The sequence below is a fragment of the Trachurus trachurus genome, assembly GCF_905171665.1.
Source record: "Trachurus trachurus genome assembly, chromosome: 4".
NCBI lineage: Eukaryota > Metazoa > Chordata > Actinopteri > Carangiformes > Carangidae > Trachurus > Trachurus trachurus.
The window spans coordinates 13,026,883-13,053,817 of record NC_139898.1 but is presented as its reverse complement, the minus strand read 5'-3'; the positions used below and the strand labels follow the sequence as shown (position 1 = coordinate 13,053,817).

Sequence of the window (26,935 nt, the reverse complement as noted above, 5' to 3'; positions counted from 1 at the left end):
TAAGGCTCAAGATTCAGAGATACAGATTTCTAACCTATTTGCTGTGGGTTGATGGATGGGAGAGTCAGTCCGACAGAAGCACGCACAGACAAATAAACTCAGGAGATCCAGCTTGTTATCCCAGTAGTTAGCTTAGTTCCTGTTGTGTTCTTGTCATACATGTACATATAGAGACAGAACAGTATATTTAGCTATGTATCAATCAGTATGTTTACATGCACACTAATGTTATTCTGAATGGGACAATATTAGGAATTGGATTCAGGTCCCGTAAACAACATAAACTGATGAATTATGAATTTGTCCTTATTTCTAATTTTGCACTTGTGATATGCACTGGTGTTTTAAAGGTTTCCGCATCATTTGGACATGTATACTGGGCATTTGTGATATGCATGTCAATACCACAGCTATGTTTGATTTACAGTAGAATAAAAAAATGAATTTCTGCACATTTTCATTGGCCATGTAGAATAAGGGCTAAAAGCGATATTTTTTTGCATGTAAAATGTGCTGAATGAGTCAGATGAAATTTTCATCTCATCTTATCCAGTAGCGTCAGTATATCCCAGGCAACAGTGACCATGTTTGATTTATAGCAGGGCCATAGCCAAGATTTTAGAAATACTGAGGTCATGAGTCCAAGCAGATTTTGCCACACAAAAGTAGCAAATTTGACACTCACACTTCACATGCAAAATGTACACTAATCCCTCTTTGCCGACATGTGAATTCAGATGCGATAGATATGGGAATTTATGACATGTACTCACTCACATATGTTGCACATGTAATGTTTCACATACCTGAACATCAATCAGTATGGGAATGTGATGTATCTGAAACGTTACTCTACATGTGCTAAGGATGAAAATGTGTTCAACATGATATGATTAACTCAAATGCTCTTTTTTGTAAGGCCAGATATACAATATCATACAATATTAGTCTAAACCAGCTCATGAACCACCCACCACACTGTATGTCGTTTTTTTTTTTTTTTTTTTTTTTTTTTTTTAAATCTCCACACCCCCACAATGCTCGAGACTTCCCAAAATACCACGGATGTGACCTCAGTGTCCCCACTGGTATGGCCCTGATTTGTAGCTATAGATCTGTAGTGATATCAGGGTTGAGTCTTTGTTTCAATGATACTTTTCATTTCAGATTGACACCATACCAGGTGCTTCCCTTCTTATTTAGCTGAACATCTGAAATTAGGTACAAAAACAAACTGCCACATTTTGTTTCTCAGCCTTGCCGTCACTTTTCAGTCCTCTTAAAGTCTCTTAAAATCACCCAAACACCACTTGCACTTCAGACACACAGATGTATACAGATGTATACAATGGCCTGACAGATGTCTGAAGATAGTATAATTCTACCATATTGGACTGAATTACTGAACACCATTAGAAAATGGAGAAAATAACTTAAAATACATATTACACTAGCTCTACAAATGTTACAGACCTCAACAAATGTTCATTTATGTGACAGGAGGATGGAATAATAAAAATAAAGATCGTTGTCACAGCTAGATCAACACTAGTGTGAAGAGACAGGTGAGCCAGCCAGTTGCCGGTCAGAGTTCAGACTTGGGCAGCTAGGATGGGAGCATAGGCAGGAAATGAGTAGACGGATGTCTTCGTCGAGCCTTGTGACCTCGCCGCGGCTTCCCCCGCCCATTCAGCGAAACAAACATCTGCCTGCCACCGTGCTTCCAGCGAAGGGAGGCGTATGTGTTGTAGCCGTTCTCCTCAATGCGCTCCTTGAACTTACAGCTTGGGTTGTATTTAACCTGTGATCAGAGGGAGGAGGACGTGAGAGGTTAAGGAGGTAATAGCAGATGTATAGTTGTATAGTGTATAGTTATAGGCTGCTGTGCTATGCTTAGCCAACTTCCAACAGGTGCACAAAGGTTAATGTCTGTTGTTGCAGTAAATTACTTTCTAGTTGTTAGTAGCTGATGGGGTGAGTCTCCCATTACAAAGAACTTAGCTTAGGTTTGTCCTTCTACAGCCACAATACCTAGATGTGTTTAGTCTCGTACTGAAGAGTTGGTTCTCCAACACTTGTTCCATTTTTCTTATGTTTAAGATGTGACATTTTAAACTTCAGTCTCTGAAATTTCTTTTTCACCTGATATGATTTTGGGCCTAAATAAAATTTAGTTGTGCTGCTCAAAGCATTGAAACACTAGAATTGACCCCAATACTGATGTGTCTTTCCAGCAAAAATGTTCTGGTTACTCAGGATAATCCACAGACCTCACAGTTAAGTTTTTATTGGGAGCGATCTCTGAAAGTCGATCACTGACAGAAAATGATGACAGTGAGGTCTGTGAAATATCAAGGGTAACTGGGACGTTGTTATTGGAAGGACATTTTCATTTCTGCACCTACATTGTATTGGGTTCACAGAAGAATTCTTAGAGTTGATATCCTAAAACCTTGGCAAATAAATGTAAGTGAGAAAATATGTTTTTTGGGTATGTGCGTGTATGATTTGGTGAAGTGACCCTTTACGGCTTTCAAATTAACCAGAATATAACCACAAGTGGTTTTGCTACATTCCCTTCTCCAGATGGTTATCATGCTGCCATAATGAGGTTCTGTGTGTGATAGCATCAGGATAGTATGAGCCTGGCGTGATTCACCTGCCTTTTTGTTATTATGGGATGATGGCAGGAACGCCCTTGTGTCCTCAGGTCTATTTCTGTCCCGTCTTCAGTGTTACTTTGTTGAAGGCATGTGTCTTATCTGACTGATTGCCGGCTCGTCCCTGATTTTCAAAGATGTAAATACATGAGCTAGACACCACACACCTTAGGTCTGATATGTGGTGTGTGATTTTAACAAAGAAGGGTGATTACTTTTGAAAGCTTGGTGTGCAAAGCAACAATTGGCGGATGGCATGCGAAGACTGTTAAAAGAGACCAGCTGGCTCTTTGTCATTGTTGGTTGAGTTTCTTTTCTCTGGTATATCTATTTTGACAGTGTAACAAGCCAACTCAAGCTGCAGGTATCATCAACCACGGCCCAGGTGTACAGCAGTGATTGATAGTAACTCTGACCTTTCTCTGGACTTTCTCGCAGAAGATTCTTGAGATTTCTCTTCACTCCAGCAGAATCAAACATGTTTGGATAGACAGTCATTCAGGACCCCTATACATACATGCCTCCATCACCCCCCTCTTCCCTTCCCAACCATCCCATCTTGACCTCCAGAAACAATGTTGCCAGGTTGCATACGCACCGATCCAAAGAGCGTGCCTTTCTTGGACATGGCTAAGTACAGCCCGGTGCTGACAGATTTGATGGCAACAACTCCCACACTGACAGATCGGATTTCCATCAGGCCTGGAAAATAAAAGAGGGAACAAGAGTCTGGGTTAGAAACATCAAGCTTTGGGAGTTTCCCCATCAAAAGCCGCTCTATCATTAGTGATTAGAATACCAGACAGCCATATGCTCAGGGGAAAGAGACCCCAAGACAAGAGAAAAACACACTCAGACTCACAGGGCAGGGACAACAGCGTGAGAGAGCTCTCTTTGTGAGGACACCGACCACACTTATCAGTTAGATCAACAGGTAAAAGTTTGTGCACATTATATTTTTTCAAATAGTTTCATTTCCATTGATCAACTTCTGCACTCCAATAACAGACCATGTCCTGAACTCCATAAAAATTTGTAACACACACTTGTGTAGCAGACACAGATTATGTCTGCCTTGCCACATGCTCCCATAAAGGCCTCCTGACTCCAGATGTGACACTCTATCGTGATGATACCCAATGTTGTTTACAGAGGGACACAAACCCATGTCTGCTGGCCACTTAAGCAGCCTCTCTAACTCACTTCACCCCATGAAAAAGTTGTTGAGCTGGTGGGGTAATTGTTTCCTCTGGGCACTGATTGCAAACAAGTCCCATGTGGCTGTCTCTTGTTCTGGTTTTTATCCACATACAAAAATAAAGGCACACACCCATTGTCATGGCTACGACAGGGACATGTTTTGGAGATGACCTGAAGGCTTACCGCAGGGTGTTGAATAGAAACTAATTGCTGAAGATGAAGCTCTCTTCATGCTGTTTTTTTCCGGCGTGATTTGCCCACTTACACCTTCAAAAGCACCCTGATGTGGCCTGCTATCTAATCAGAGCAAGAAATCTTCTTTTTTCACCCCTGAAACCACATATGTGCAGAGAAAACATTTAATCCTGTTGCTCAAGGGCCTGGCACTGCTGGATATTCTGTGAAAAGGGATTGTTGCATTTGGGCAGAAGCTGTAAACACAGCACCAGATCAAGGTGCTGAAGGACGGATTGACCCAAAGCTGGTAGGAAATGAAGAGGTCATAAAAAGCAGTACCAACTGACTAACCCCCTGCTGCTTCTGTACAACCACAGATCTTGTACAGGGCAGTGACAGAGTTCCTGAATAGTCTCGCTTATTAAACCCATCCAGCAATGAAAAACAAACACGCACACCAGGGGTTTTGTAGGCGCTACTCCCTTTGCACTGCACATTTTATATGTATTTATTTGTGCTAATCCAAATTTTCTTTGGAAAGGCGGTGAAATAACTAGTTATATTTTTGTTTAGACCAGGATATATTCACATTTTTCCAAACATGAACTGAAAAAATATACTGACCATTCACAGCCTCTAGAATGACACAGGAACATTTTTGGCCGGATGACATGATTTTTCTGTGCCCCCCCAAAACCATTATAATACTAACCACTCACAGTTGAACAATAATCTGGCAATGCTGTGACTGAAGTTTAGTTTAGGTTTAGGCACTAAAACTATTTGGTTTAGACTATGGATTACAACAGCTTTCTTCATTAAGGTTATGGGATGTTTGATTGCCTAGAAAATCATGGTTACAGAAAATGCGCACTGTCTGACTGATCCATCCACCTCAACTTCCCCTACATAGACTTTGTATACAATAGGGCGTACGCCTGATTTTTACCGACTTCATTTGACTTGTTTTGTTTCAACTAAACATTATTGAATAAGTACTGTAGATGTTTTTCTCCATCACTTACACTGAGTAAAAAAAAACTATTGCTCACATGCTGTGATTACTTTATCAACATAACAGATTACACCAACATTATACATAATCGCATGTGGTGCACAAAGATGATTCTACTCTGTCCTCTCTACAGGACTGCTGCTAATATCAGTGTTTCTACTTTTGCTGGTCTCAGACACACACCTGCTGCTCCAATCTTGCTAAACACAAAACCTTTTTTTTTGCAGCTCTGAACATCACTAGTGGTGCTTACCAAGTGAGGTCATCTACTTCAGACACAGAAACAAAGGAGTACAAAGAGTAAAAAGACGGGGAAGGTAAACAAACAAACTCCTGTTGAGTGTCTTTCTTCTCTGACAGGAGCGTGTAAATGAAGCCCTCTCGCCGCTTGCCACAGCTGCAGGGAAGGAGGGGACGCCTCAGTTTAGTCTGTCTAGGTATCAGCCCAGCTGCACCCCCATCATTTGCACGTTACCTCTGATCCTCCAAGGAAATATTAACACTTTGATGGCAGCCTCCTCTTTACGAGCTGTGTTTACAAACACCGGGTGTGCTATCATGGCACCTGGAGTGTGCGAGGGACTCATAAGCAATTAGCTGAGGCCCGGCTGGTGATTGGAGCACTGCAAGGATTTATGGGGGATTAGTCCAGGCCAATGAAAACCGCTGGTGCCTGAAAGTGGTGCCAGCAGTAATTGCCATTATTTGCTGGTTTGAGTTCCAGGCACAGTAGGTGTGTATGAAGCATGTTTGTCACATCTGAGACATCCACAAGTTGGCTGAAAACAGTAACATCTCAGATTTTAAGGGTAAAAAAATCTAACAAAACACTTAGCACCAGAAAATAGACTGAAATTAATCAAATAATCAGATTTACTCTTAATGAACTTTTTTACACCATGGTGAAGGAAGTAGTGGCTTCTGCAAGCTAATATCTATTCTGTAGCAATATGTTTTGTTAGAAATCATTTTGTGAAGCACTTCAATAAAACTCCCCATGTCCTTAGGGCACATTAAATATTGTCCTTTCTCTCTTCAAGATTCGTAAGACTAAGGTACCCTTCTTGTCACTTCATTGATAGGTGGCAGTGTAGCAGTCAGCAGTCACAAAAGGTCTGAGGACATAAAATGGGGATTTCACATTGTCTGGAGGAATCACTTGGGCTCTCGACGCTTGACCACACATCTATAAAGACCAGTTAGATCCATATAACTCACAGTCCCCCCTTTGAAAAGTCACTCCATTGTGTTCAAAGCCTGAGAAATCAGAGTGAGGTATTTTAGGCTATTAGGGTTTCCCTAACTGCTGAAATCCAAACACTACTGCAAGGAAGGCTTAATGCTGAGTTTAACCTCCAGACTTGAAGAAATGTGCTTTACTATTGATATTGTTGATATTGCTGAAGTACACATTTTCATTTTGATTTATTTAAACCTTAAGGATGTTACTCCTAGAGATTTCCTTAGTAACAATTTTTGGGAAAACCACACAATTTAATGTTGTAGTTTTGGGAAATCATCAATTTAATGGATGGGTCACATGCTCATATAACCTCAGTGTCCATCGTCCTCTTATCAACTCATGTTTAATGACATAATGGTCCATAGCATGGTGTTAAGGATCTGATCTATGCACTAGCAGGAATGTGTAATTTGCTCTAATAAAATCATTCTTGTATTAGAGTAGCAGCTGACTATATATTTAGAGAAATTGAAAGTGAAAATTAAATCATTTTAATTCAAGAAATGTTTTAAATCTTTTTCACAATATCACGATTACACCGAACAGTGAAAGACAATGGAGACAAATTAGCTCTTTGTCCCTGAATTGCATTGGAAACTGCAGGTCACCTCTTCCCTGTGTTCTGCTGAGCAAGTATCAACTGATGGCCCTATTGAGCTCATGAAAAAGGTTGGCTACTTTTGGCTTCCCTCTTGCAATTGGCAAGATCTCTTAACCTTTGACATGTTTTGGCTGAGACTGTCAATAAGCTCAAGCTGCCATTACAAGCAAATCCTGCATTATACATGTCTAGTCAACTGTGGACTTGCCATTTATTTCTCCTCTTTGGGATTTTTAAAAGCATAGAAAAAGTCTTTTACCCAGTCTTTTTTTTTTACTCTTTCTTTTCTTTCCGTTCCCCATTTTTTGGACGTTAGCCCATCGTCAGATCATTCAAGCCTTTTCTGACCTTGAAAAAAAGGCAGAAAGGAAAGAGAGAGACACTCTCACGGGGTTCCCTTTTGTCAGACTCATGGTATGGGGGAGGAGGAGGAGGAGGAGGAGGAGGAGGGAGTGAGTACAGGGTGAAGGTGCTGGTTATAAGATGGGGGGTTTGGGTGGTGGGGGCAGGCGATTCCAATGGCTCCCTCCCCCCTCCCAATAAGTCTTTGTTACTCACCTGAGAGGTGAAGAGCTAGCCAAGATCTTATTAATGACCAGGCATTTTCAAAAGGCTCTACAAAGTGTGGCAAAATGGTTCCTTCCATCACAAATTTAAAGCAGAAAAGAGTGAAAGACTGAGCAAAGAGAGTGAGAAAAAGAGAATTTTCTGCTCCTTTCCTCCTGTCTTCTTTTTGTTCCTTTTCCCAGGTCTTTAATTTCTTGGGTTGCCCCCTTGAGCAGCCCTCCATGGCTCAGTGCTCGACCAGAGCAGAGCCTGGGAATCTCAGGGTTCCCGCTGTGCTCCTGCTCTTGATTGACATACCTTTTCAATTATTTCACAGTTTGCTTGCTTTTTAAATGAAGAGGGCCCTGTTGTTTTTTTCCTTCTGCCCTCCTTTTCAAAACACAAGCTTTTCATGTCGGGTCTGGGCTGCTGGGCCTAATGGCTGTGACCAGCACCTTTGATCTGCCATGACCCCCTCGAAGGGTCTGGTACTGGGCGAAGCAGCCGCCTGTGTGTATCAGCACAGACAAAGGCTGCATCACTCACTATTGCTTTAAACACCTTGAGAGATTACCATGAGAACGGGAGCTCTAGTGGAGGCCTTCACAGGTGGTGTGATATGGAAACTTGCAAATTAACCCTTGAACGTACAGTATAATGCCAATAAATGATTGGTAAGGACCTGGTTAATTCCAGAGGACAGTCAGACATTGCGTTGTGGACACCACTACAATCTTTAATTGTCTATTTTTCTACTCTTTTTTGCAAGGAAATCAGGGCTATTATAATTCTGCCTTCCCGGTGGTGCCAATTTTACATCGATATCCAAGGAAATACATTCAAATACAGCTTAGTTAGCCAAGCTTTAGTAGGCCTAGTTGTTTGTAATGATACAGTGTTTTTGATGTCAGTTCACTAAAAGCCCTCTATGTCCTCCATCTTGCCCTCCTGGTCTTGCTGAACGACTGTGTGTTCTTGTTGAGTCATCTGGCAGTGTCTGAAAAATGTCAAAATCGAGCCCAGACATCGTCTGTGCAACCAGAATTTTATGACCCATAATTATGTTTATTGTTAGGCGACCTCTAGTGGTCGTAGTAATGACAGGAGCAGGATGAAGTACAGTACGACACGAGGACGCTGGGATGGGCAGATGGATTGGCAAAACACAGTACTTTCTCAAAGAGGAAAGTTTTTCCTGTTTGAAATCATTCACCTAGTCATCACCGTGTCTTTTAATCATGGCAACCCCACAATCTTAACTACATGTTTATTATTGTAACCATGACAACAAATGTCCTCCAACCTTAAGGAAGAAATTATTTTAACCCAAAACCACGATCTTTTCCTAAACCTATTCAAATTGTTTTCGTGCCTAAGCCTAACCAAGCTGTGACCATTCCTTAACCACGTGTTTATTATTGTAATCATGGTGATGAGTAGCTGGGATGCCACCACCATAGTGGTGCTATTTCAGGAGACACTCCTATGGGTTGTATATCAGAGCACGTAATTCTTGACACTATTACTTCAGCCGTGCTTTATCTGTAGACCTGAGTGTAACACCATAAATCTCTGAGAGATTCTGGGAGAAAGACTGGCGAGGCAGCCAGGAAGAAGCTACTTGTAATGTTTTAAACAGCTCCTTTGAATTTAACACAAGGTGCAAAGATGTTTGCCTTTTGACAGGCCAACCATGTGTTAGGCTACACTACCTATTCAGTTTGAAGCATACAGATGCCTATAGGTGCCAAAAAGGGTGTTGGCACAGATGAATTAAATACTTCAACATGGAAGCATCGGTTTTCATGTAAGTATTGTAAATATGCTAGTGTCTTTACCTACAGTCTGAAAGGCAAAAAAATCCAAGCAATGTTTGCACACTGCCCTTTCATAGCCCATAAAACATAATTGTTGTGACACTGATTTAGGGCAGAGTGCATTGTTTATGTCCTGACAACAAAACTTTGGCCCTCAGCGTGTAGTGCACGATCAAATCTAAGAGAAAACATGTATCAGCAAGAATCCCTGCCTCTGTCAGTCAGCAGCTCTGAGGGCACACAGGGGGCATAACATGATCAATACTCTAACCCCTTTTCCAGAAGTGTGCTCACTGAAATATATATTCCAATTGTGTATAAACTAGGACTGATTAGGTGAACTGTCAAAAGAAATGATAAATCACTACATCCAATAAATAACCAAACTGCATGCCTATATGTTACATTCCTTATCCTCTAAAAACATCATATCGATTGGTAGAATCTCATATGACGGAAGCCTGATATTTCTATTTTGCAGTTCATGATACTGGGTCAGTGGTGATTGCATTGCAGTGAGTGGCTAATATGAAAGCTGATCTTCAATTTGCTGTGGAAAAATTACAGAGTTGCTTCAAAGGACATCGATCATTTTCTGAGAACACAGTGAGCTTGATATTGTGGTTGAGCTACACCAAACTTTCCATACATTTAGGTAGTTTTTTTATGTTTGCAAAGAGTTACTAAAGTGACTGGGACTACAGCCCAAATCAGTACTTTCCACATGGCTTAATATGACATAAATTTAGTCATCAACTCAACTCATGTCTGTGTTGACATGCAGCCCAAAAATGATGACACTGTGGGCTTTACACTCAGATCATGTATGCTGACAAGTATGCATGCCATGAACTCAAATTTGGACTGGATGAACAGTCTTTTTATATTACAGTACTTAAAGGTAATCATCAGTCTTTGGCTATATGTATTTCGACCTGAATAGAGTACAGGTCAGGGAGGCAGTACAGCATTGCATCACTTCTTACACAGCCACCAGCTGACATTTACGTTCACGATATGGCCCTTTGTCCATTGTGACAAACATCTCTGAATTAGTGCAATGCAGTTGAGACGTACATCCTCACAGAGCTTTATAACTAATATCAGCTGATTGTTAAGCTCTACAGCCTGCAACTGCTCTTGGTTCAATCTCAGAGCACCATTTTTAGTCCCAGCGTGCAGCTGCTTTTGTTGGAAAAACTCTAACAGCCCACTGAACACCATCTGATCAGCACCATACGGCAAACAGACAAAGTCAGTAACTAGCTGGCAAATGTAGTGGAGCATTTAGCAGCTGAAGAGGCAGATATTGCCCTAAGAAACTGGCAGAGACTAGAACAGACAGAGTGAAGAACGAACTTACAAGTGAGCAGAGATAAAACTCAAAAAATCACTTCAAGTTTTACTGAAAATACATCTTTTTTTTTTCTTTTTTTTTTTGCCACTGAAAACTAACCCTAAAGTTCATCAACAGATATTCTGAGAAAAAAGTTGTAGTGGAACTGTTCGATTGCTGAGTAGGTCTTCGATTAGTTTAAGCTGTGATGTTGCTAAAACAGTAACAGTCAAGAAAAGGAACTGGCCGCCACTGGTCAAAAGCTACAGGAAGTCAGTGGTGGAACATGTGAGCCCTGCAGCTACTGGCCACGCCCCACTGAGTGATGTCAGAGCAGGTGTTTTACATCTGCTTTTAAAGGCATACCTACCTGTTCTGACATGACTGATTGGAGTGCCAGAACAATTTTCTACCCTATGCCTTGAGTGACATTATAGTTTAGGTCTTCTTTGACTTGACAAGTCATTTTTATAAGTAAAAGCATATTTTTTATGTTCTTTTTACACAGAAGATTTATGCTCATAACTTCAATGTTGTCTTTATGAAAATGTATTTTCTTGAGCAGTTAGGAAAGGGTCATTTATATTCAGTTTAGTTTTGTGTTGCTTTACCAACCAAAACTTAGAAACCTCAAAGTTTGGCAAAAACAAACAAACTGTGAAACCTAGTGAGGGTTTTGTGAAGTTTTAAGAGGTTTAAGGTCAATCTTTACCATTTTGATCAATGTCAGGGGAAACTGTTTCATGCTTTTCATTTGTTGGTTTAGTCCCACAAAGGTTAGGCTTTATTATTTTGGTTAGAGTTGAGGAGGGAGGCTTTAGTTGGGGTTTCCCTTTTATTTATGCAAAAAACACCCTGTTAAGTCACCGTTCACAATGTTTCACACACATACTAATGAAATGATGGCATATATTTTTGTTTGAATAAGTGTGACCAGGCTCAAAATACATATGATGCAATGCCCTCGTCGGTTTAATGGACCAACCCGCTCTGGACAGCAACAAAAATTTACAGTCTCTTTAACAGAGGCTGTGACTGCCTCTCTGACTGCACTACTGTTCCAGAGGAGGATTTGTATTTTGGTCTATACGCGTGTGTGTGTGTGTGTGTGTGTGTGTGTGTGTGTGTGTGTGTGTGTGTGTGTGTGTGTGTGTGTGTGTGTGTGTGTGTGTGTGTGTGTGTGTGTGTGTGTGTGTGTGTGTGTGTGTGTGTGTGTGTGCGTGTTTGTGTGTGTGTGGCTCTGTGTTGCAGAACACAGCAGCTGTCGGTCAGCAACTCCCTCCATTCCTACAAAATGTACCTGTCTTTCTCTCTGCCTGTCTCCCATCTGCCCTCTTTCTTTTCACTGCCCGTCTGTCCCTCACTTTTCCTCCTCCACTGTACCTCTTTGGTCTCTCTGTCTCAGTCTGGGTCCCTGCCTGGGTCACCCTTCCACTCCCTCCCTACCGGCCTGTCTGCACCAGGTCTCCGGACATGCATCATACCTATTAACTTTCACAAGCCTGGGATGATTTATTCATCCCTCATCAGAAGCTATGAGATACGTCTGCGGCTGAGTTCAGTCTAGCTGAGCCCAGTTGGACTGATCACACACACACACACACACACACACACACACACACACACACACACACACACACACACACACACATAAAAGGATAAAACATTGAGACACACAAAAAAAATACACAGTTTGCTGCTTCAAATCTCAGGATTTGTCACTATGTTCCTTTTTGCTATAGAGGCAATAAAATAACACGGCAGGGAGGTAAAAACAAATCTTACTCAGTATTGAACTGACCAGTCTAAGTCTTATCGTCCAACACATGCTAGACAAAGCAACGCATCCAAGACAACATGCCAAGCAACTTGGCCCTGAGATCTGATTCTGTTCCTGAAATGAGCTCAGACTCCCTGGAAGTCTGAACAGTGTTTCTCTTGCCTAATTTAGCTCTGAATTCCTGGACACTTAGGAATCCTACAACTCAACTCGTTCTGGCTTTGATCAAACAAAATAAGTACATAATTTAAGCAACAGCGAAGGGAATAAGAAACAGGATTAGTTTTGCTTCCCTTATTTTCTTTGTTCCTTCTTGTGCTCTTGAACTTTGCCAGATCTAAACACACTGTCACTTTAAAAATTGCTCTGTGTGCTGTCATTTAAATCGGGCCGCATATGGTCGGTGTCCTCTACCTGAAGGTAGCACACTGGCCTGGTCTGCTTGTGTCTGCATATTTGTGGGACTATTCCCTTGCAGGGGACCCACCCCATCATTAAAAAAAAGTGTGATGCATAGAAAGAAAGAAAGAAAGAAAGAAAGAAAGAAAGAAAGAAAGAAAGAAAGAAAGAAAGAAAGAAAGAAAGAAAGAAAGAAAGAAAGAAAGAAAGAAAGAAAGGAGAGAAAAGACTGGGCTGCTCGTCCCTGCCCACATATCACTTGCTGTTCCCACATTCCACTAAAATCTCTGGAGGGAAGAAAGTGAAGATGAGACTGATAAGATTGTTTTCCTCGTCTTTTTAATCCCATTCTTTATTCAGCGGCCATGGCCTTATGCTCATTAATGTTTATTATTATTATTATTATTATTATTATTATTATTATTATTGTTATTATTATTATTATTATTATTATTATTATTATTATTATTATTATTATTATTATTATTATTATTATTATTATTATTATTATTGTTATTATTATTATTATTATTATTATTATTATTATTATAACCTTTTTATTATTATTACATTATTATCAACAGTTTTGTTCTAATTTTAAGATAATTTGTGGCAGTATAATATTCTAGGACAAGGACTGTTTTTCTTTAGTGAGCGTGTATTTTCTAACATCAAACATTCTCTGTTTCCGCACCGATTGCAGCTCTACAGTATTAGGGATATCAATCTCTTCTGTTATTGAATGGGCAAAAGGTCATCCATGAAGAACTACCTTAGTGCAAAACTACAGAAGGAATCTGGAAACAATTTGATGTGCACTCTTGCAGAGTTGCGCACAGGCTGGTTTTCAGGCTGTTCCCCCTGCCTGCCAGACTGAGCCACTGAGGGAGGTGTAAACCAGAGACAATCTACTCCTCTACAAGCCTGGGCCTGGTTTTTTTGAGCCTGTGAACAAGCCACATGGTGGTGATCTGCTGAAAGCTGACTCCCACACTCCCTCGGCCCCAGCCCCGGCCGCAAGGGGTGACATTCTCTCACACACAAACCAGAGGCTGGTCCTCTTTCAGGGCTCGCACTCGGCCCTGTTACCCCCACCCTTTTATACGGTGCTGCTGGGAGAAGTACTCCAGGGATTAGCCCAGCCAGGTCTTTCAAAGGCCATTAGAGCAAATTACAGGTATCCTGTTACCAGTGCGCTGGGACAGGCCAGGTGAGGGGCGCAGAGGCCAGGCGGCAGAGCAGGGGTCAGCTTGGGACAAAAAGACAAGGCCACCCTGGGCCCCACTCTATCGGAGTGTCTCCCTGGCTTCACAAACTGGTAGACCTGCATCTATGAATGGCTCACTTGATGGGACCTCAGAGACATTGTCTCACCGCCGTAACTTTAGCCTTTTTTTTTTTTTTTACTACCACCCCCCACCCCCAGACCTTACTCTCCCTACCCTGGTTTACCTTGTATTGATGTGGGCATGACTTTGACCAGATAGATGATCACACAAACTGAAAAAAACCCTCTAATGCATCGCCACTAAACCTTGATATTTGTGACCAACATGCTGTGCACACTCAGTCGTGTCCTGGCTACACTATCAGTGTGTGCAGTCCCAAGTCCTGCTTTGGGTCAAAGATTTAATTTGAATTACATTAAGCATTTCTTCTTCAAACCTAAATTTAAATTGTAATGGCAACCACACAGCGATTAATGTGTGTTCTGTCAATGAATCAGTACGCTGCGGGCATCATGAGACTGATTCTGCTGATAAAGTTATGGAGATGGCCACGGGGAGTTCCGCATCCTGCCATTTTCTCTGGACACGCACACGCTCTCGCCCGCACACATGTGCCCCTTGGCCACTTGTGCCGGCCACACAAAAACACGCACATGCCTCACCCTATACAAACCGCTGGATGACAATCTAGTGGAGGAGATGCGGAAGTGTTTCATTAGCCAATTACCGCTGGTAGATAAAGCCTGCGTTCCCACAGTCCGCAAAGGCCGGGGGTCAAATGTGACCAATTACCCTCCATCCCCTCACAAGACAGATTAGTCTGTCTGATTTATCCCCAGACAGACTGACCCAATACTCCAGAATCAGCATCCACATCTGGATACATCTGTGCATGTGTGTGGGAAGGCAGTTTTGTCGGTGTGTGAGTAATTTCACTCTTCAAACACATGCTGTATACAGTCGATGAAACTTCAATTATTATACTGACAGGGACCAAACTTGAGTAAAAAGAGAATCGTTGTGTGTGCGACAAGTTCAGACAAAATCTCAGCTTGACTTACATTAGTGACAGGTCAAAGAGTTGAGCAAATCACACACACTCCCCATCAAAGAGAAATTAGTGTACCTACATGTCCTGTCAGCATGTACTCCACTGAACACAAACTTCCTTGGACATGTTAAGCTGTGATTGTATGTAATGGATCATCAATCAGGTTATTAAGGACCTCCAGGATGCTGAATCAGAGGGCAAAAGACCTCCGCTGATCAAACCCCACATCTACAGGCTCTGTGGGGGCAAAGGTAACACTAGAGGACAATCTGAAGGAGTGGGTGTGTGAGTGTGTGGGGTGAAGGATGGCAGAGGTGAAAAAGGTTAACGAAGCCAGCGTGCACCCTGCCTGCTCGTCTGTGTTGTAGTGAGGGGGCTGCAATCTTTACCGTCCAAGAGGCCTTTTCTTTAATCAAGGAGCGAGAACGGGGAGGGCAAACTGCCTCCAAATCATGCATCACATCCGTAACAAGCAAACGGCAAGCTATCAAAGGCTTCACAGATAGTTACGAGCAGGTCTGCCCGCTCAGAGCTTTGTGACTCACGGCTTCTGCAGTTTCCTGCACTTTGCTACTCTGGGAGGGGGATCGACATTAGACATTAGAGCTCATTCTCCTGTGCCACTAAATTGCTGGTGAGTTGCATCTGTGGCTGGTTTGCATGTCTGTCCAGACCAGACTCAGCCACTTGAAGTGGAAATATCCCCAACCTCCTTCATTTTCAGTGGGCTCCCAGTAGAAAAACGCTTGATGACCCTGATGATGGCTACAAGCTGAAACGTGTCGGTCAAATTAAATAAAGTTGTTCTCTTAGCTACAAGTGTTGCCTGGGCTTTTTGTTCTTTTCAAATTTTCCTCAGTTTCGCCCTGCACCTTGTTAGTTGGTGAAGTTGTGCTAGATACCCCCACCTGTCCTAGTAGAAAAACTAAATATTCCCCAAGTATTAATTAATATACTATTTAAGACGGATAAATAATAATTCTCAATTGTATATTAAAGAATATATCCAAGGTGTAACCACAATGAGGAAGCACCAGTATATACATGCCCATGCTGTCATTCCGGGATAATCATTTTATTATAACCTTTATTTATTCTAAGATAAATCGTGCATCTAATAAAAGGCACAATCCTGTTGCATTGTGGGGAAATTCAGCATCTTGTGCATTTGCAGCATTACTAGAGCAGAAAACTCAGCAGAGGCCAAAGAGTTCAATTTTATATGAGTTTTGGGTTTATATAAGCTCAATACTAAATTGCACTCTTCTCAGTGTATCTCCACCATCAATCCAATATGACTTGAACACAATATTAAACCCACCATTTGCCTACACTTGGTGTGACTGGCAGCCCCTTAACATTTCATGGGCTCTATGAAAGAAATAATTTATTGTTACCGCTTACAGTTTTGTATTAAACCGCTCACAAAACCATCCCATTTCTTTTGAAGACTACTGCCAAGTATGTGTGCGCGCATGTGTGGCTCAGGTGTGCAGCAGCAAGGTTCCAGTGAGTGAGCACCAGGACACAGAATATTCTCTGTGGCCTGAGCTTGCACCATATTTACATTATTAAAATGAGATGGGCATGCAGGGAGGTGACAGAAGGCACAAGAGTGAAATCAGGGCCATGTCAGAGCTGTCACTTGCTCCACTGGTCAAAGGGCCCTGACCCCAATCCTATCCACTGCAGGGGATGAAAGGGGGAAATGGAGACAGCAGGAGGGTGATAGATGGTGATAGGTAGAGAAAGGTGAACAAACAAAAAAAGAGATGAGAGGATAGTGAAAGATATGCATATATAAATAAATATATACCACCTTTAAAAAAAAGTGTGGCAGAAAAACCTTGTGCCCCACATGTATTTGAATATTTATTTCCTCTGCCTGCTTGGTTATGGATGACTGCAAGCTGCAAGCAGTAGAAAACTTCTACTATGACACCTGCAACTTTTTCTTTCTGAGTCATTCAAATATTAGATGCAAAGATTTCTCATACAGTAAGAGTGTGGATAAATCCTAAGATGTTATGTCCTCTTTCTCATGGTGAAGCTTTTGGACAAATATCTCAGTGTCCATACAGGCAAGGCCTGATGTATAACTGTGCCTCAGCTATATCACTACAATGTTCCTTGCCACCCTCTGTGTTATAGTAGGAGTATAGCCTTCCAGACGGGAAAAACACCCGTGTGCACATGTCATCGTGCGTGTAAACACACACACACACACACACACACACGAATGTGCTTGAATTGAATGCAAGGTAAGGTCTGGTTCATATTAGCCATTAGGGAACGGAAACGCACATCTTTTTCAGTTTAGGGTCCACTTCATGCTCCTGCAGTGGCACAAGTATAAACACAGGCACATGCATTCTAAACGCACACACACATTCAAAGAGCCCTGACACGATACTCACATCCTGCTCGTGGTTGTTTAGCAGAATGGCCTCAGAGATAAAAAGCAGGTACGACTGGGTGTGTGTAGCGCAGTTCAGAGAAGACGCTGTACACAGTCTCAACATGTTGGTATGCACGGACCTGCACTGGAGTCGCTGTTTTTAGCCTTCCCCATTTGCATTAATTATCCTACTCCTACACTCAGGAAATGCATTTGCAACAGTTATTCAGTCTAGATAGTGACTTCTCTGCTTCTCAGTCTCAGAGGCACGAACAAATAACTCCAGCACAGAGATTTCCCCTTGTCAAATATCACTTAAATAAATGTCATCCAAAATATGAATTTTTCAAGTGACTTCTTTGAATCAAAAATGTTCAGTTCAAACTTCAAGCCGGTATAGGTGTCTACTGTCTCCGCAAAGTTGTCCATATGGTCTGCATTTCTGTGTTGTGACCCATGTATGAGGATGTGCGTGGCCCATAATCAAATCAGACCTCTGCCCTATGATTTACAACTGGAATGTGGACCATGTGTACAAATTGGACTTTTGCTTTGCTTTATATCAGAGTTTCAGATGAGATGACATCAATGAAAACCACTGTGTGCTGAAAGTGAAATATCCTAAGTTTGAAATATGTTAAGGTAAGTGCGAATATTCATGAGAGTCATTGAATTTTGTTGTATTATTTCTGTTACTTCTTCATTCCTTGTGTGTGTGTGAGTTTGAACAGTAATTTATGGGAGAATAAACTGACGACTTTGGTGAACCTCTGACTTCTATGCCACCCTGAGGCTGACATCTGTGGTTCAGTATTAAACGCCTTACACAGTGTGGCCGGGACATTTATGATCTTGTTGAGATTTGTTTTTAGTGTCATCATCAGACCAAACTTTAAAAGTGTCCAATATTTTGCTACTTGTCTGCTTTTCTTCAGAGTAGTACTACAAAGTAGTACAGTACATCTTCACAGAGCTGCTAGCTGTCTTGCATAAAATTGCTCCACATAACTCACACAGAAACAGGACCACATACGTACTGCACATGATATAATGCTTACATGATGAGGAATGCTGGGTCATCGCAGACTTTCTAGTGTGTGCTGTGCCCTGTTTAATGCACCGATCACTGTGATCATTTCGTAAACATGTTATTTCCATGACGATTGATGATGCACCATTTCCCCATAGAAGTGTCATGATTTCAGTTTGTTCCAGTGTATTACATAGGAGTTGTAAACTAGGTTTTTATTACCCTATTGCTTGACAGCAAGTCAATGTTTAGCCATTTAGTCACACAGGTTGTGGTTGCTCTGTGAGATGTTTGTGGCTGAGTGAGAAAGATTAAAGTCTACAGGGAGCTCCGCATGTGCTGCTGTTGATCATAATTTCACAGGACACAAAGGGTGGAGGGCCCCAGATTTATCTGTGTGTCACCTACATTATGAGAATGATTGAGACACCAGGTTTTACTACCTTTTATTGCTTACTTTACGATCTGGATCAGGGGATATTTGCGTGGCAACAGGTGCATTAGATTCCTGCTATTATTGCTTCCTAGTCTAGATTTTAGGTCAATTTCGAACACCTTTTAACTCCTGTAGCTGTAGTCAGTGAGCCGTGTCTGTATTTAAGGATGCCAAGTTGTTTCTTTTTTCACCCGTCTACAGCAGGGGTTCTCTTTCAGCCTCTTTATTCCTGGGCCAGTGGTTAAACGCCGTCCAAGACATGATGTCTGGCTCAGTTTGAGCAGGGAGGTGAGAAGCTTTATTGGAAGGGTCAAAACAAAACCATTAATCTGTCTTGGTCTATCTAAGGTTGAGGCAAGACCTGTCTCCTCTGACTCAATGGGCTGATTATGTCAGTGCAGAGGTGTGTGTCTATGTGTGTGTATGCATGTGCATGTGTAGGGTCCACGATGTGAGTGGCAGCAGCTCCTTGGTGAATATTTCCTTTGGCGAATGATTTCAAACATGTGGTGCTGCATGAGTAAGACTAGCTGGCCGACTGTTCCCAACTGATCTAATTAATACTCATTTTACACCTTTTTCAAAAAAGCACTGACAGTCATAACAGCAACTAATGTGTTCTCATTGAACGAAAGGCCAAACTCCTCACTCCCATTTTGCAAACGTACAGTTTGGCTCTGACCCTGTTCAATATTGCTTTACCCCGCTGTAATTAATTGTGGCTCATTACAATGGTTTATAAAGCAACTAAATCATTGACGGAGTTGTTGGAGTTTTGGATGGAGCCAAATAGACTACTCATGGGAAAGAGATGGAAAATAGAAGCAAGTATAATGGTTATTTTTTCTGGCCCAAACAATATTTGAAGAGTCAAACCTCAATCTTTCTGTATTACACACTGTAATCATTTTTTATGTTAGCACTGTTTTTTTGAGAATTTTAAAATTAATATATTTTAACCTTTTATTCATTTTCATCCTTTTTTTATAGGTCTTTCAGAGCCTCAGTGCAAACATCCTTTATCAATGGTTTTAAGGTCCAACTAGCTGGTTACTGGCACTGTGAAGACTTCTCTTTTGTGCTCCCTTCACACCCACAGGATGTCCAGAACTGTGGGATGTTATAAAGGAATTGGCTGCTGGAGCCAAAGTCAGACTATAAACCTGCTGATGAACCCAGTAAATCCCAGGGAGGAGCCACAGCCAGACTGCTAAAGGTTGTTAGCTACTAATTGCTACATTTCCAGAGCCCATTCATGATATCAAACCCTGATGGCAGAAACCAGCGATGCCCAGCTAATTAGGGTGACACTGACACCCTTGTCCTGCAATGTTCCCAGGACAGTAGTGTGTGCGTTTCTGTGAGGGATTGAATATGCGTGTTCACCATGCATGCGTGTGCCACTGATGTCTATCTAGCTTTCGACCTTTTATACCAGTACTAACTGACAAAGGGTCAATTTTCCCTTGTCCTTATTGGGGGGAGGATAATAAATGCATGATTCGTGGGATTTCACCCCCCTGTTGGCATCCAAAATGTCCACGAACCCCCTCACAGTTGAGACGACCCAGAGGAAAACTTACATAATGCCTAATGAGCAACGGGAAACGCTCCAGCACTCTTCTAGCCTTTAATTTCCACCTCAATACTGTTCAGAGCACGCCCCAGCCCTTCTCTTAGCCTCATTAACATGTGTATTCTCCCGATTCAAAACACCAAAGCACTTCCTTCGGCCAGGTGCTTCCCTCTTTAGCTCCTATGCCCCGGTGCTGTTGATCTAGTCATACATGCCCGTCTGCACTCTAACAAAACTGATGGTGAGTCATGATGAGGATGTAGAAAGGCCAGGACAGAAAAGACTTTCTTACACCTTTGAAATGGCAGACAGAACAGAACAGACATTTTGTAATGTCTGTCACTTTGGCATGTTAAAGCCGTCATCACCAAATTGCAGACTAGATAACGTATGAGCTGATATTTAGCTCCTTGTGCACGAGATGAGTAAGTTTTATATTTAGATGTTTGAAAGTGGCTATAATGACCTCTCAGTGCGCAAGCTCGTCCAAAGTACAAACACAGCTTACAGCTACTTAATATTTACGCAAAATATACTGTCTTACTAAATGAATATGTTTTATTAGACTAACGAGCTAAGTATCTTCTCAACACTGCTTTTGATTAGGCTCTACAAATGTCTCCAGCAATTGATTTATAGGTTTTTAATTTCTTCATAAGCCAAGACAATCATTTATTTTTAATGGTGCCACTTAGTAAATCATTCATTTAATTTCAGAACAACTTAGGAAGGGCTAATCATAAAAAAATATATAACCAGATTGTGGTCTGTTACATTTGGTTTGATTAGTTCTGTTTTCAACAAAATATTATTCCCCACATTTGTGATTAAAGGTACAAAATCAGCCAATCAATCCAGAAATGAAATGTAATTACTTCAACTAAATTGGGCCACTAATGTATGTGCAGATGCTCATTTTCATCTGTGCCAGTCTAAGTATGCTGTCAGACTGGTCAAACTCTTCAGGTGGATGTAGTCATCTGTCTGCAGCACAAGTCTTGTCCTTTCCCATTTTCGAATTTAACTCAGTCTCTCCTTGGTGAGTGACAGTTTCCCCTGTCTACAACAAGTTTGAATAATTTCCACAACATATTTCAGTGGGGTGGAAGATTTTCTTCCCATGGGTCCCCTTCCAAGTCAAACACACTCATGAACTTGGAAAATTCTCACATCAAACAGCGAGATGTTGCACACTAAGGGAAATTTGGTAAACACAACACGCCCTGGCTGTGAGGGTTGCGCACACAGAATGGAGCTGGTCTGGCTGTAGTGACTTCTGTGATTATAGTAGGGTGGTGAAGTGACCTTATTTCCTAAGGGTGAATGGGCTGTCACTACCTGGAGACTGCACAAGGTTTTGATGCCTTCAGCCACACACACCCAGAATGTAACAGTCCATCTTTTAAAATGTTATATTAAAAAATGAAACACACAAAAGATATAAATGCAGTGCACCCCCACCCCCTGAAAAACAACAACAACAACAACAACTGAGAATTTCAGGAACAAAATAAGGAGAAGAGAATAAACCATGCTTCTAATTTCATCCATGGACTTACAATTACCACACATGTTTTGAACTGAATTTGACTTGAGTGACGTGGAGCATTTCTAGTCTCTACGCTACTGAGTTGAATAATTTGTTGTTACAATTGATCATAAAGAACTTTCTGGGTGTGTCCACTGCAGCTGTTGTGCTGTAGCTAGGTCTAATTAGCAGGCTATGACCGATGACCCAGGACAGGATATGATGCATACCTGCCTCTGGAGCTTTTGTAAACACTTGGTTGTGTTTTTCCCCTCAATCATTTTCTGCTTTACCCTGCATAGGTCAAAAGAAACTCATGTCATCATGCCCTCCCCTTCAGTCCCTCAATCTACTGTACTCTGTATCTCCTTGTTCTTAGTTCAACTGGTTATTTTTAGTAACTTTGCTGATCAAGTGGTTGGTAATTATAGATGGATCTATATTTAGAGAGTGTTATCAGATAGTAGGGTCATTTATCTTGTCTGATTTCTATCTCTCTACTTTGATTAGCAAATGCTTTTACTGTAAGAGTTCAATAAGCTTACAACATGTTTGAATCCTGATAAGAAACCTCAGGAACTGATGCCTGAAACGCTAGTGTGCGTGTCTATGGATATTTCTGCATGTGTGCTTGGATAAGGCAGGACATTTTACTAAGAGCATTTTGCAGATGTAACTGATACACATTCAACTCTTCCTCTCTGTTGCAACTGATACATCACCCTGCAAAAAAGAGCATTTAATCTGGTATTTGTCCTTTAATAACATCTGCTAAGGCACTTTAATGACTCCTGGGCTATGTAATTCCTCATGAACTGAAATGCAAGACTGGTAAACAAAAATGCACTGATTTGCCATGTATGTTTTACATTTTCTCTATCTCCCTTCAACTCTGTCCAGCTCTCTCATCCTTTAAACCCCTCCATCGCTCTAAGTCACTCTTTCTCCCTCTTGCCTCTTCCCTCAGCTGTTCCATGCCCCTGCTCCACTGGGATTGATACAATATTTTCCAACCTCAATTAGCAGACAGCCTGTTGACTAATTCCAACTGTTTTTGCACCTGAGAGGGAGCTGGGAGTTGGGGCTGGAAAAACTGAGTGGGGTGGAGGTGAGGCCCGGGGCCTGGGTGTAGCAGGCAGAGCTGTCGGGGCAATATAGCTGTGTCGACAAGAGTGTAAGGGCAACACAGAGGACAGAGGAGGGGTCGGCCATACTCCTGGGCAGTGTTTGTGGAAGTTGCATTCAGGCTGAGGACAGTCCGGAGCTGATCTACAGCTTGTTAAATTGTGTTGGGCAGCGCTATTTACAACAGTATTTGACAAAATTATATTTCTGTTTCTGTCTTTCGGTATATATGTGTTTTTCTGAAGACTCCCATCAACATTTATACTTCACTTCAGACAGAAAAAAGCATTTCAAAAGTATTGATTGAATATTGTAACATAAAAATACCCTCTTTACTGCATAACATGTTGCAGTCTAGTATCTGTGTCTCTGTTCTTTCATTAAATATGTACAACTTCCTCCTTCCTTCCTACTGTCACTCTTATCTATAGCATGGACACTATATCAGTATCAAGAAACAGCATCAGATCAGGAGGCTTCAAGTCTGATTGTAAACTATGTTATGTGATGGAAGTAACAGTAGCCTCGCACAGGAATGGAGCAAGACCTAAACACAGACTTAACCCAGGTCTGTCCCATTGTGAGACAACCACAGACTCACTGCAGGGTTAATTTTATTCAATTTAAGGCAAAGGCTACATGACCCTTGGTTTGGCTCTGAGCGCTCAGGGTGCAGGTACACGCCCTTGCTCTGGGTGAGCACAGAAAGGATCGTTCTTTCCACCAAAGGAAATGAGAGGATGATGGCTAAAGTGTATGAGGACATTACATTTAAGGGGACTGCACTTTTTCATAGAGAGCTACTGCGACTACCTAAACACAAATGACATGAATATGGCAGGAAAAGGCATAAGTTTCACTATGCCCAGAAATCAGTTTTGTTGCTTTCCAGAGACTTTGAACACTTGTTTCAATTTAAACTCCTTGATGTTGCCAAATTGCTACCAGTCATCCAGCACAACTTCTAAAGTGTCAAATTTGAGCAAGGTTTGAGAGTAATATTTTATTATAGTAGCTGACATACATTACTATTAATATGAGAGAATAAAGTCCCAACTTGGATAAGCCCACTGGACCAATTCTAACACAGTAATAATTCATGTCTGTTTGAATTCCTACCAGTGTGTGTGGTTTGAAAAGATTCTGCCAGATGACTAATTCTGACAGGTTAACAAATGTCACCCAGTCTGCAGCTTGGAGCTCACTAAAACAGTGGCATCAGACTGACTGGGCTGTTAGCTGTATGCAGCGGCAGCTCCTGCCCCCAGTAGCTGTATGGAAAAATCTGACTCACTCACTTGCATAAAAAAGCATTAATGACCAAATACATAAATATTACTGTCAAAGGCATAAATGTCTCTGAGGGCTATCCAGTCAGGCAGCCGGTGACTAATGGGAAGGGAGGTCAGATCACGACCGGAGTCGACTCATCTGACCTGGTCAAGCATAAAAGACAGCCATTGAAGGACACGCCGAAAAGACAGTGCTGCTCAGACAGCAACCTCTTACCAGGTGTTGCTGGACCTCAGGTTGTGTATAGACTACAGGCTACCGCATAGAATAACATGCCTGGGTTAGCTCTGCGGCAGCTCTACTTAACACAGTGGCTGGTACATTGGGAAGTGCTGTCCCGTCTGAGCAGGTGCTGAGAGGGAAGACAGAGCCACAGTGGCCGCAGTTTCAAAAGAGGGATTTACAGCTGTGTGCATGATGACCAGAAAAATGTGATGGCAAATGGCTGTCACCGCAGAAAGGGCAAATGCAGCCCAGATTTCCTTTAAGAGTCTAACTGACTCGTTCAGACTGAAGTTACTCCCTATACCCACATGCACAGGCGTACACTAATCAGAACACAGAATAAGCTCTTTTCTAAGTTTAAATCTGACTTCAAACAGCAGTCTCTTGCTTATAACTAATCAAACAGTGCATACGGATCCATGTTTACATGTGTTGGAAAAATGTGTTTTCATTTACACCTGCTACTCATAATTGATGCACTTTCATCACAGTTTTGACAAGTTAATCCCCACTGAAACTCAAGCTTTTTTCTTTTTGTGCAAGCCCAGTTTACATCGACAACTGATGCTCAATGTCTTTCCTCAAGTCAGCTTTCTCATAATGCTCAGTGCCAGCTGCCCCATGAGGAATCTAAATCCACACTAGTGTATTCCCTTCTTACCTAGCAACGCAACTCTTCTGCTCTAAACACAACACAAATAGCTCAGCAGTGATATAACCTTAGGATATCCCTATGACTGCTATAAAAGCGAACAGATAAGAAAGCTTAGACATAACAATAAAAGTGAGAACGTCACAGGGCATCCTGTCTGTTTTCTGACACTCAACACACACGTGACATGCAGATGTTAGATGCAGTCTGGCTCTGCCAGCTACTTACTGTCTGCGTAGTTTTTCCGCCGAGTGCCGTCCACTTTCCCTGTTTTGTCAATGCACAGGAAGAACTTGTTGGCAGAGTAAAGTCGCCGTAGTCGGACATCGCCCTCTAGGTGATTGTAACTGCGAGTGTGCCTTTCCAATGTCCATGAACAGTTGATGCCACCGGCAAGTACCTGAAGAGCTTCATGCCCTACCCCAGGAGGACAGGCCCCTGTGGCAGTGCCAGCAGTGACCAGGAGCAGGGTGAAGCATGCCAGGCAAAGGGAGGCTGCACTAGGCAGAGTGAGAGGTCGCCCAGCAGAGGCTGCAGTTGTGGTGGTGCCAAAGGCAGGTTCAGGACAGAGATGAGCTACGGACGGCGTCCATCTGCACATGGTGGGTCAGACTCCCAAGGTGCACCTTGTGCAAGCTGTAGGCATGCTGATGATCAGGAGATGTCCAAGTGGAGGGATGACAAGAGGGTGGGAGTCCTAAAGAGAGAAGGGAGGGAAATGGCACTCACAGCAGATCCTCTGGATGTCACCAATGACCGGTCTCCACTCTGGGCTGACAGCAGGCCTCCCTATAGCAACAGGCTTGTTTCTCCGGTTGTCATCTTCAGTCTTATTTTGGATGTTGTTTGTCCAGTCCTTTCATAAGGTTGTCTATTCTAATGAATCCACCTTTAAAAGTTCCTCTTTCATCTCTCTTCTTGTTTCTCAGGTTGTCCTTCTTCTTCTTTCTTGGTCCACAGATAAAGTCCTGGGATGTATGAGGATGTGTGAGTGAGAGAGAGAATATTTGTTTGTATGTGGATGTGTGTGCGTGTGCGTGTGTGTGTGTATGTAGTTGTATGTTTAAGTATGTGTGTGTGTGTGTGTGTGTGCACCTCGCGATGCTCTGCTCTTTCCAGCTGGATAGGAACAAGGTCCCTGTCTGAGCTGCTGGCCTGCACCTGAGAGGGAGTTGAATGAGGGTTGGTGACTGACTCTATGCATGTATGTGTGTCAGTGTGTGTGTGAGAGAGAGAGAGTGAGTGTGTGTGTGTATGCGTGAGTGTGTGATACTGAGAGAGGGAGAGAGAGAGAGAAAGAAAGGGAGTGAGTAAGTGAGTGAGTGAGAATGGGAGGGAGAGAGCCGGTGTGTGTTTGCGACAGAGAGAGAGAGAGGGAGAGGGAGAGAGAGGGAGAGGGAGAGAGAGGGAGAGAGAGAGGCAGTGAGAGTGTGTCTGTATGTGTCAGAGTGAGTGGCAGTCAGCGAGTGTGTGTCAGCTAGCACGGGGCAGTGAAGCAGTAAGCTAATGCCCTCATGCTCTGCTGTGTGCAGTCAGTCAGTCAGTCCTCTCTTCTGTGGAGGCACCGGCTGAGTTGTCCTGCATTTTATCTTGGGCAGGGCCAGCATCTAGGGGGTTG

At 42.3% G+C, this 26,935-nt stretch overlaps 1 protein-coding gene across 1 annotated transcript; it reads right to left on the bottom strand.

Moving 5' to 3' along the window:
• Positions 1 to 1,606: 1,606 nt before the first annotated feature.
• fgf22 (fibroblast growth factor 22) lies at positions 1,607 to 25,918 on the bottom strand (the record flags this gene model as incomplete). Its single annotated transcript, XM_083969419.1, has 3 exons — positions 1,607 to 1,801; positions 3,259 to 3,362; positions 25,546 to 25,918. 3 exons carry the CDS (start codon positions 25,916 to 25,918, stop codon positions 1,607 to 1,609), a joined length of 672 nt encoding a protein of 223 aa, XP_083825545.1.
• Positions 25,919 to 26,935: the final 1,017 nt, after the last annotated feature.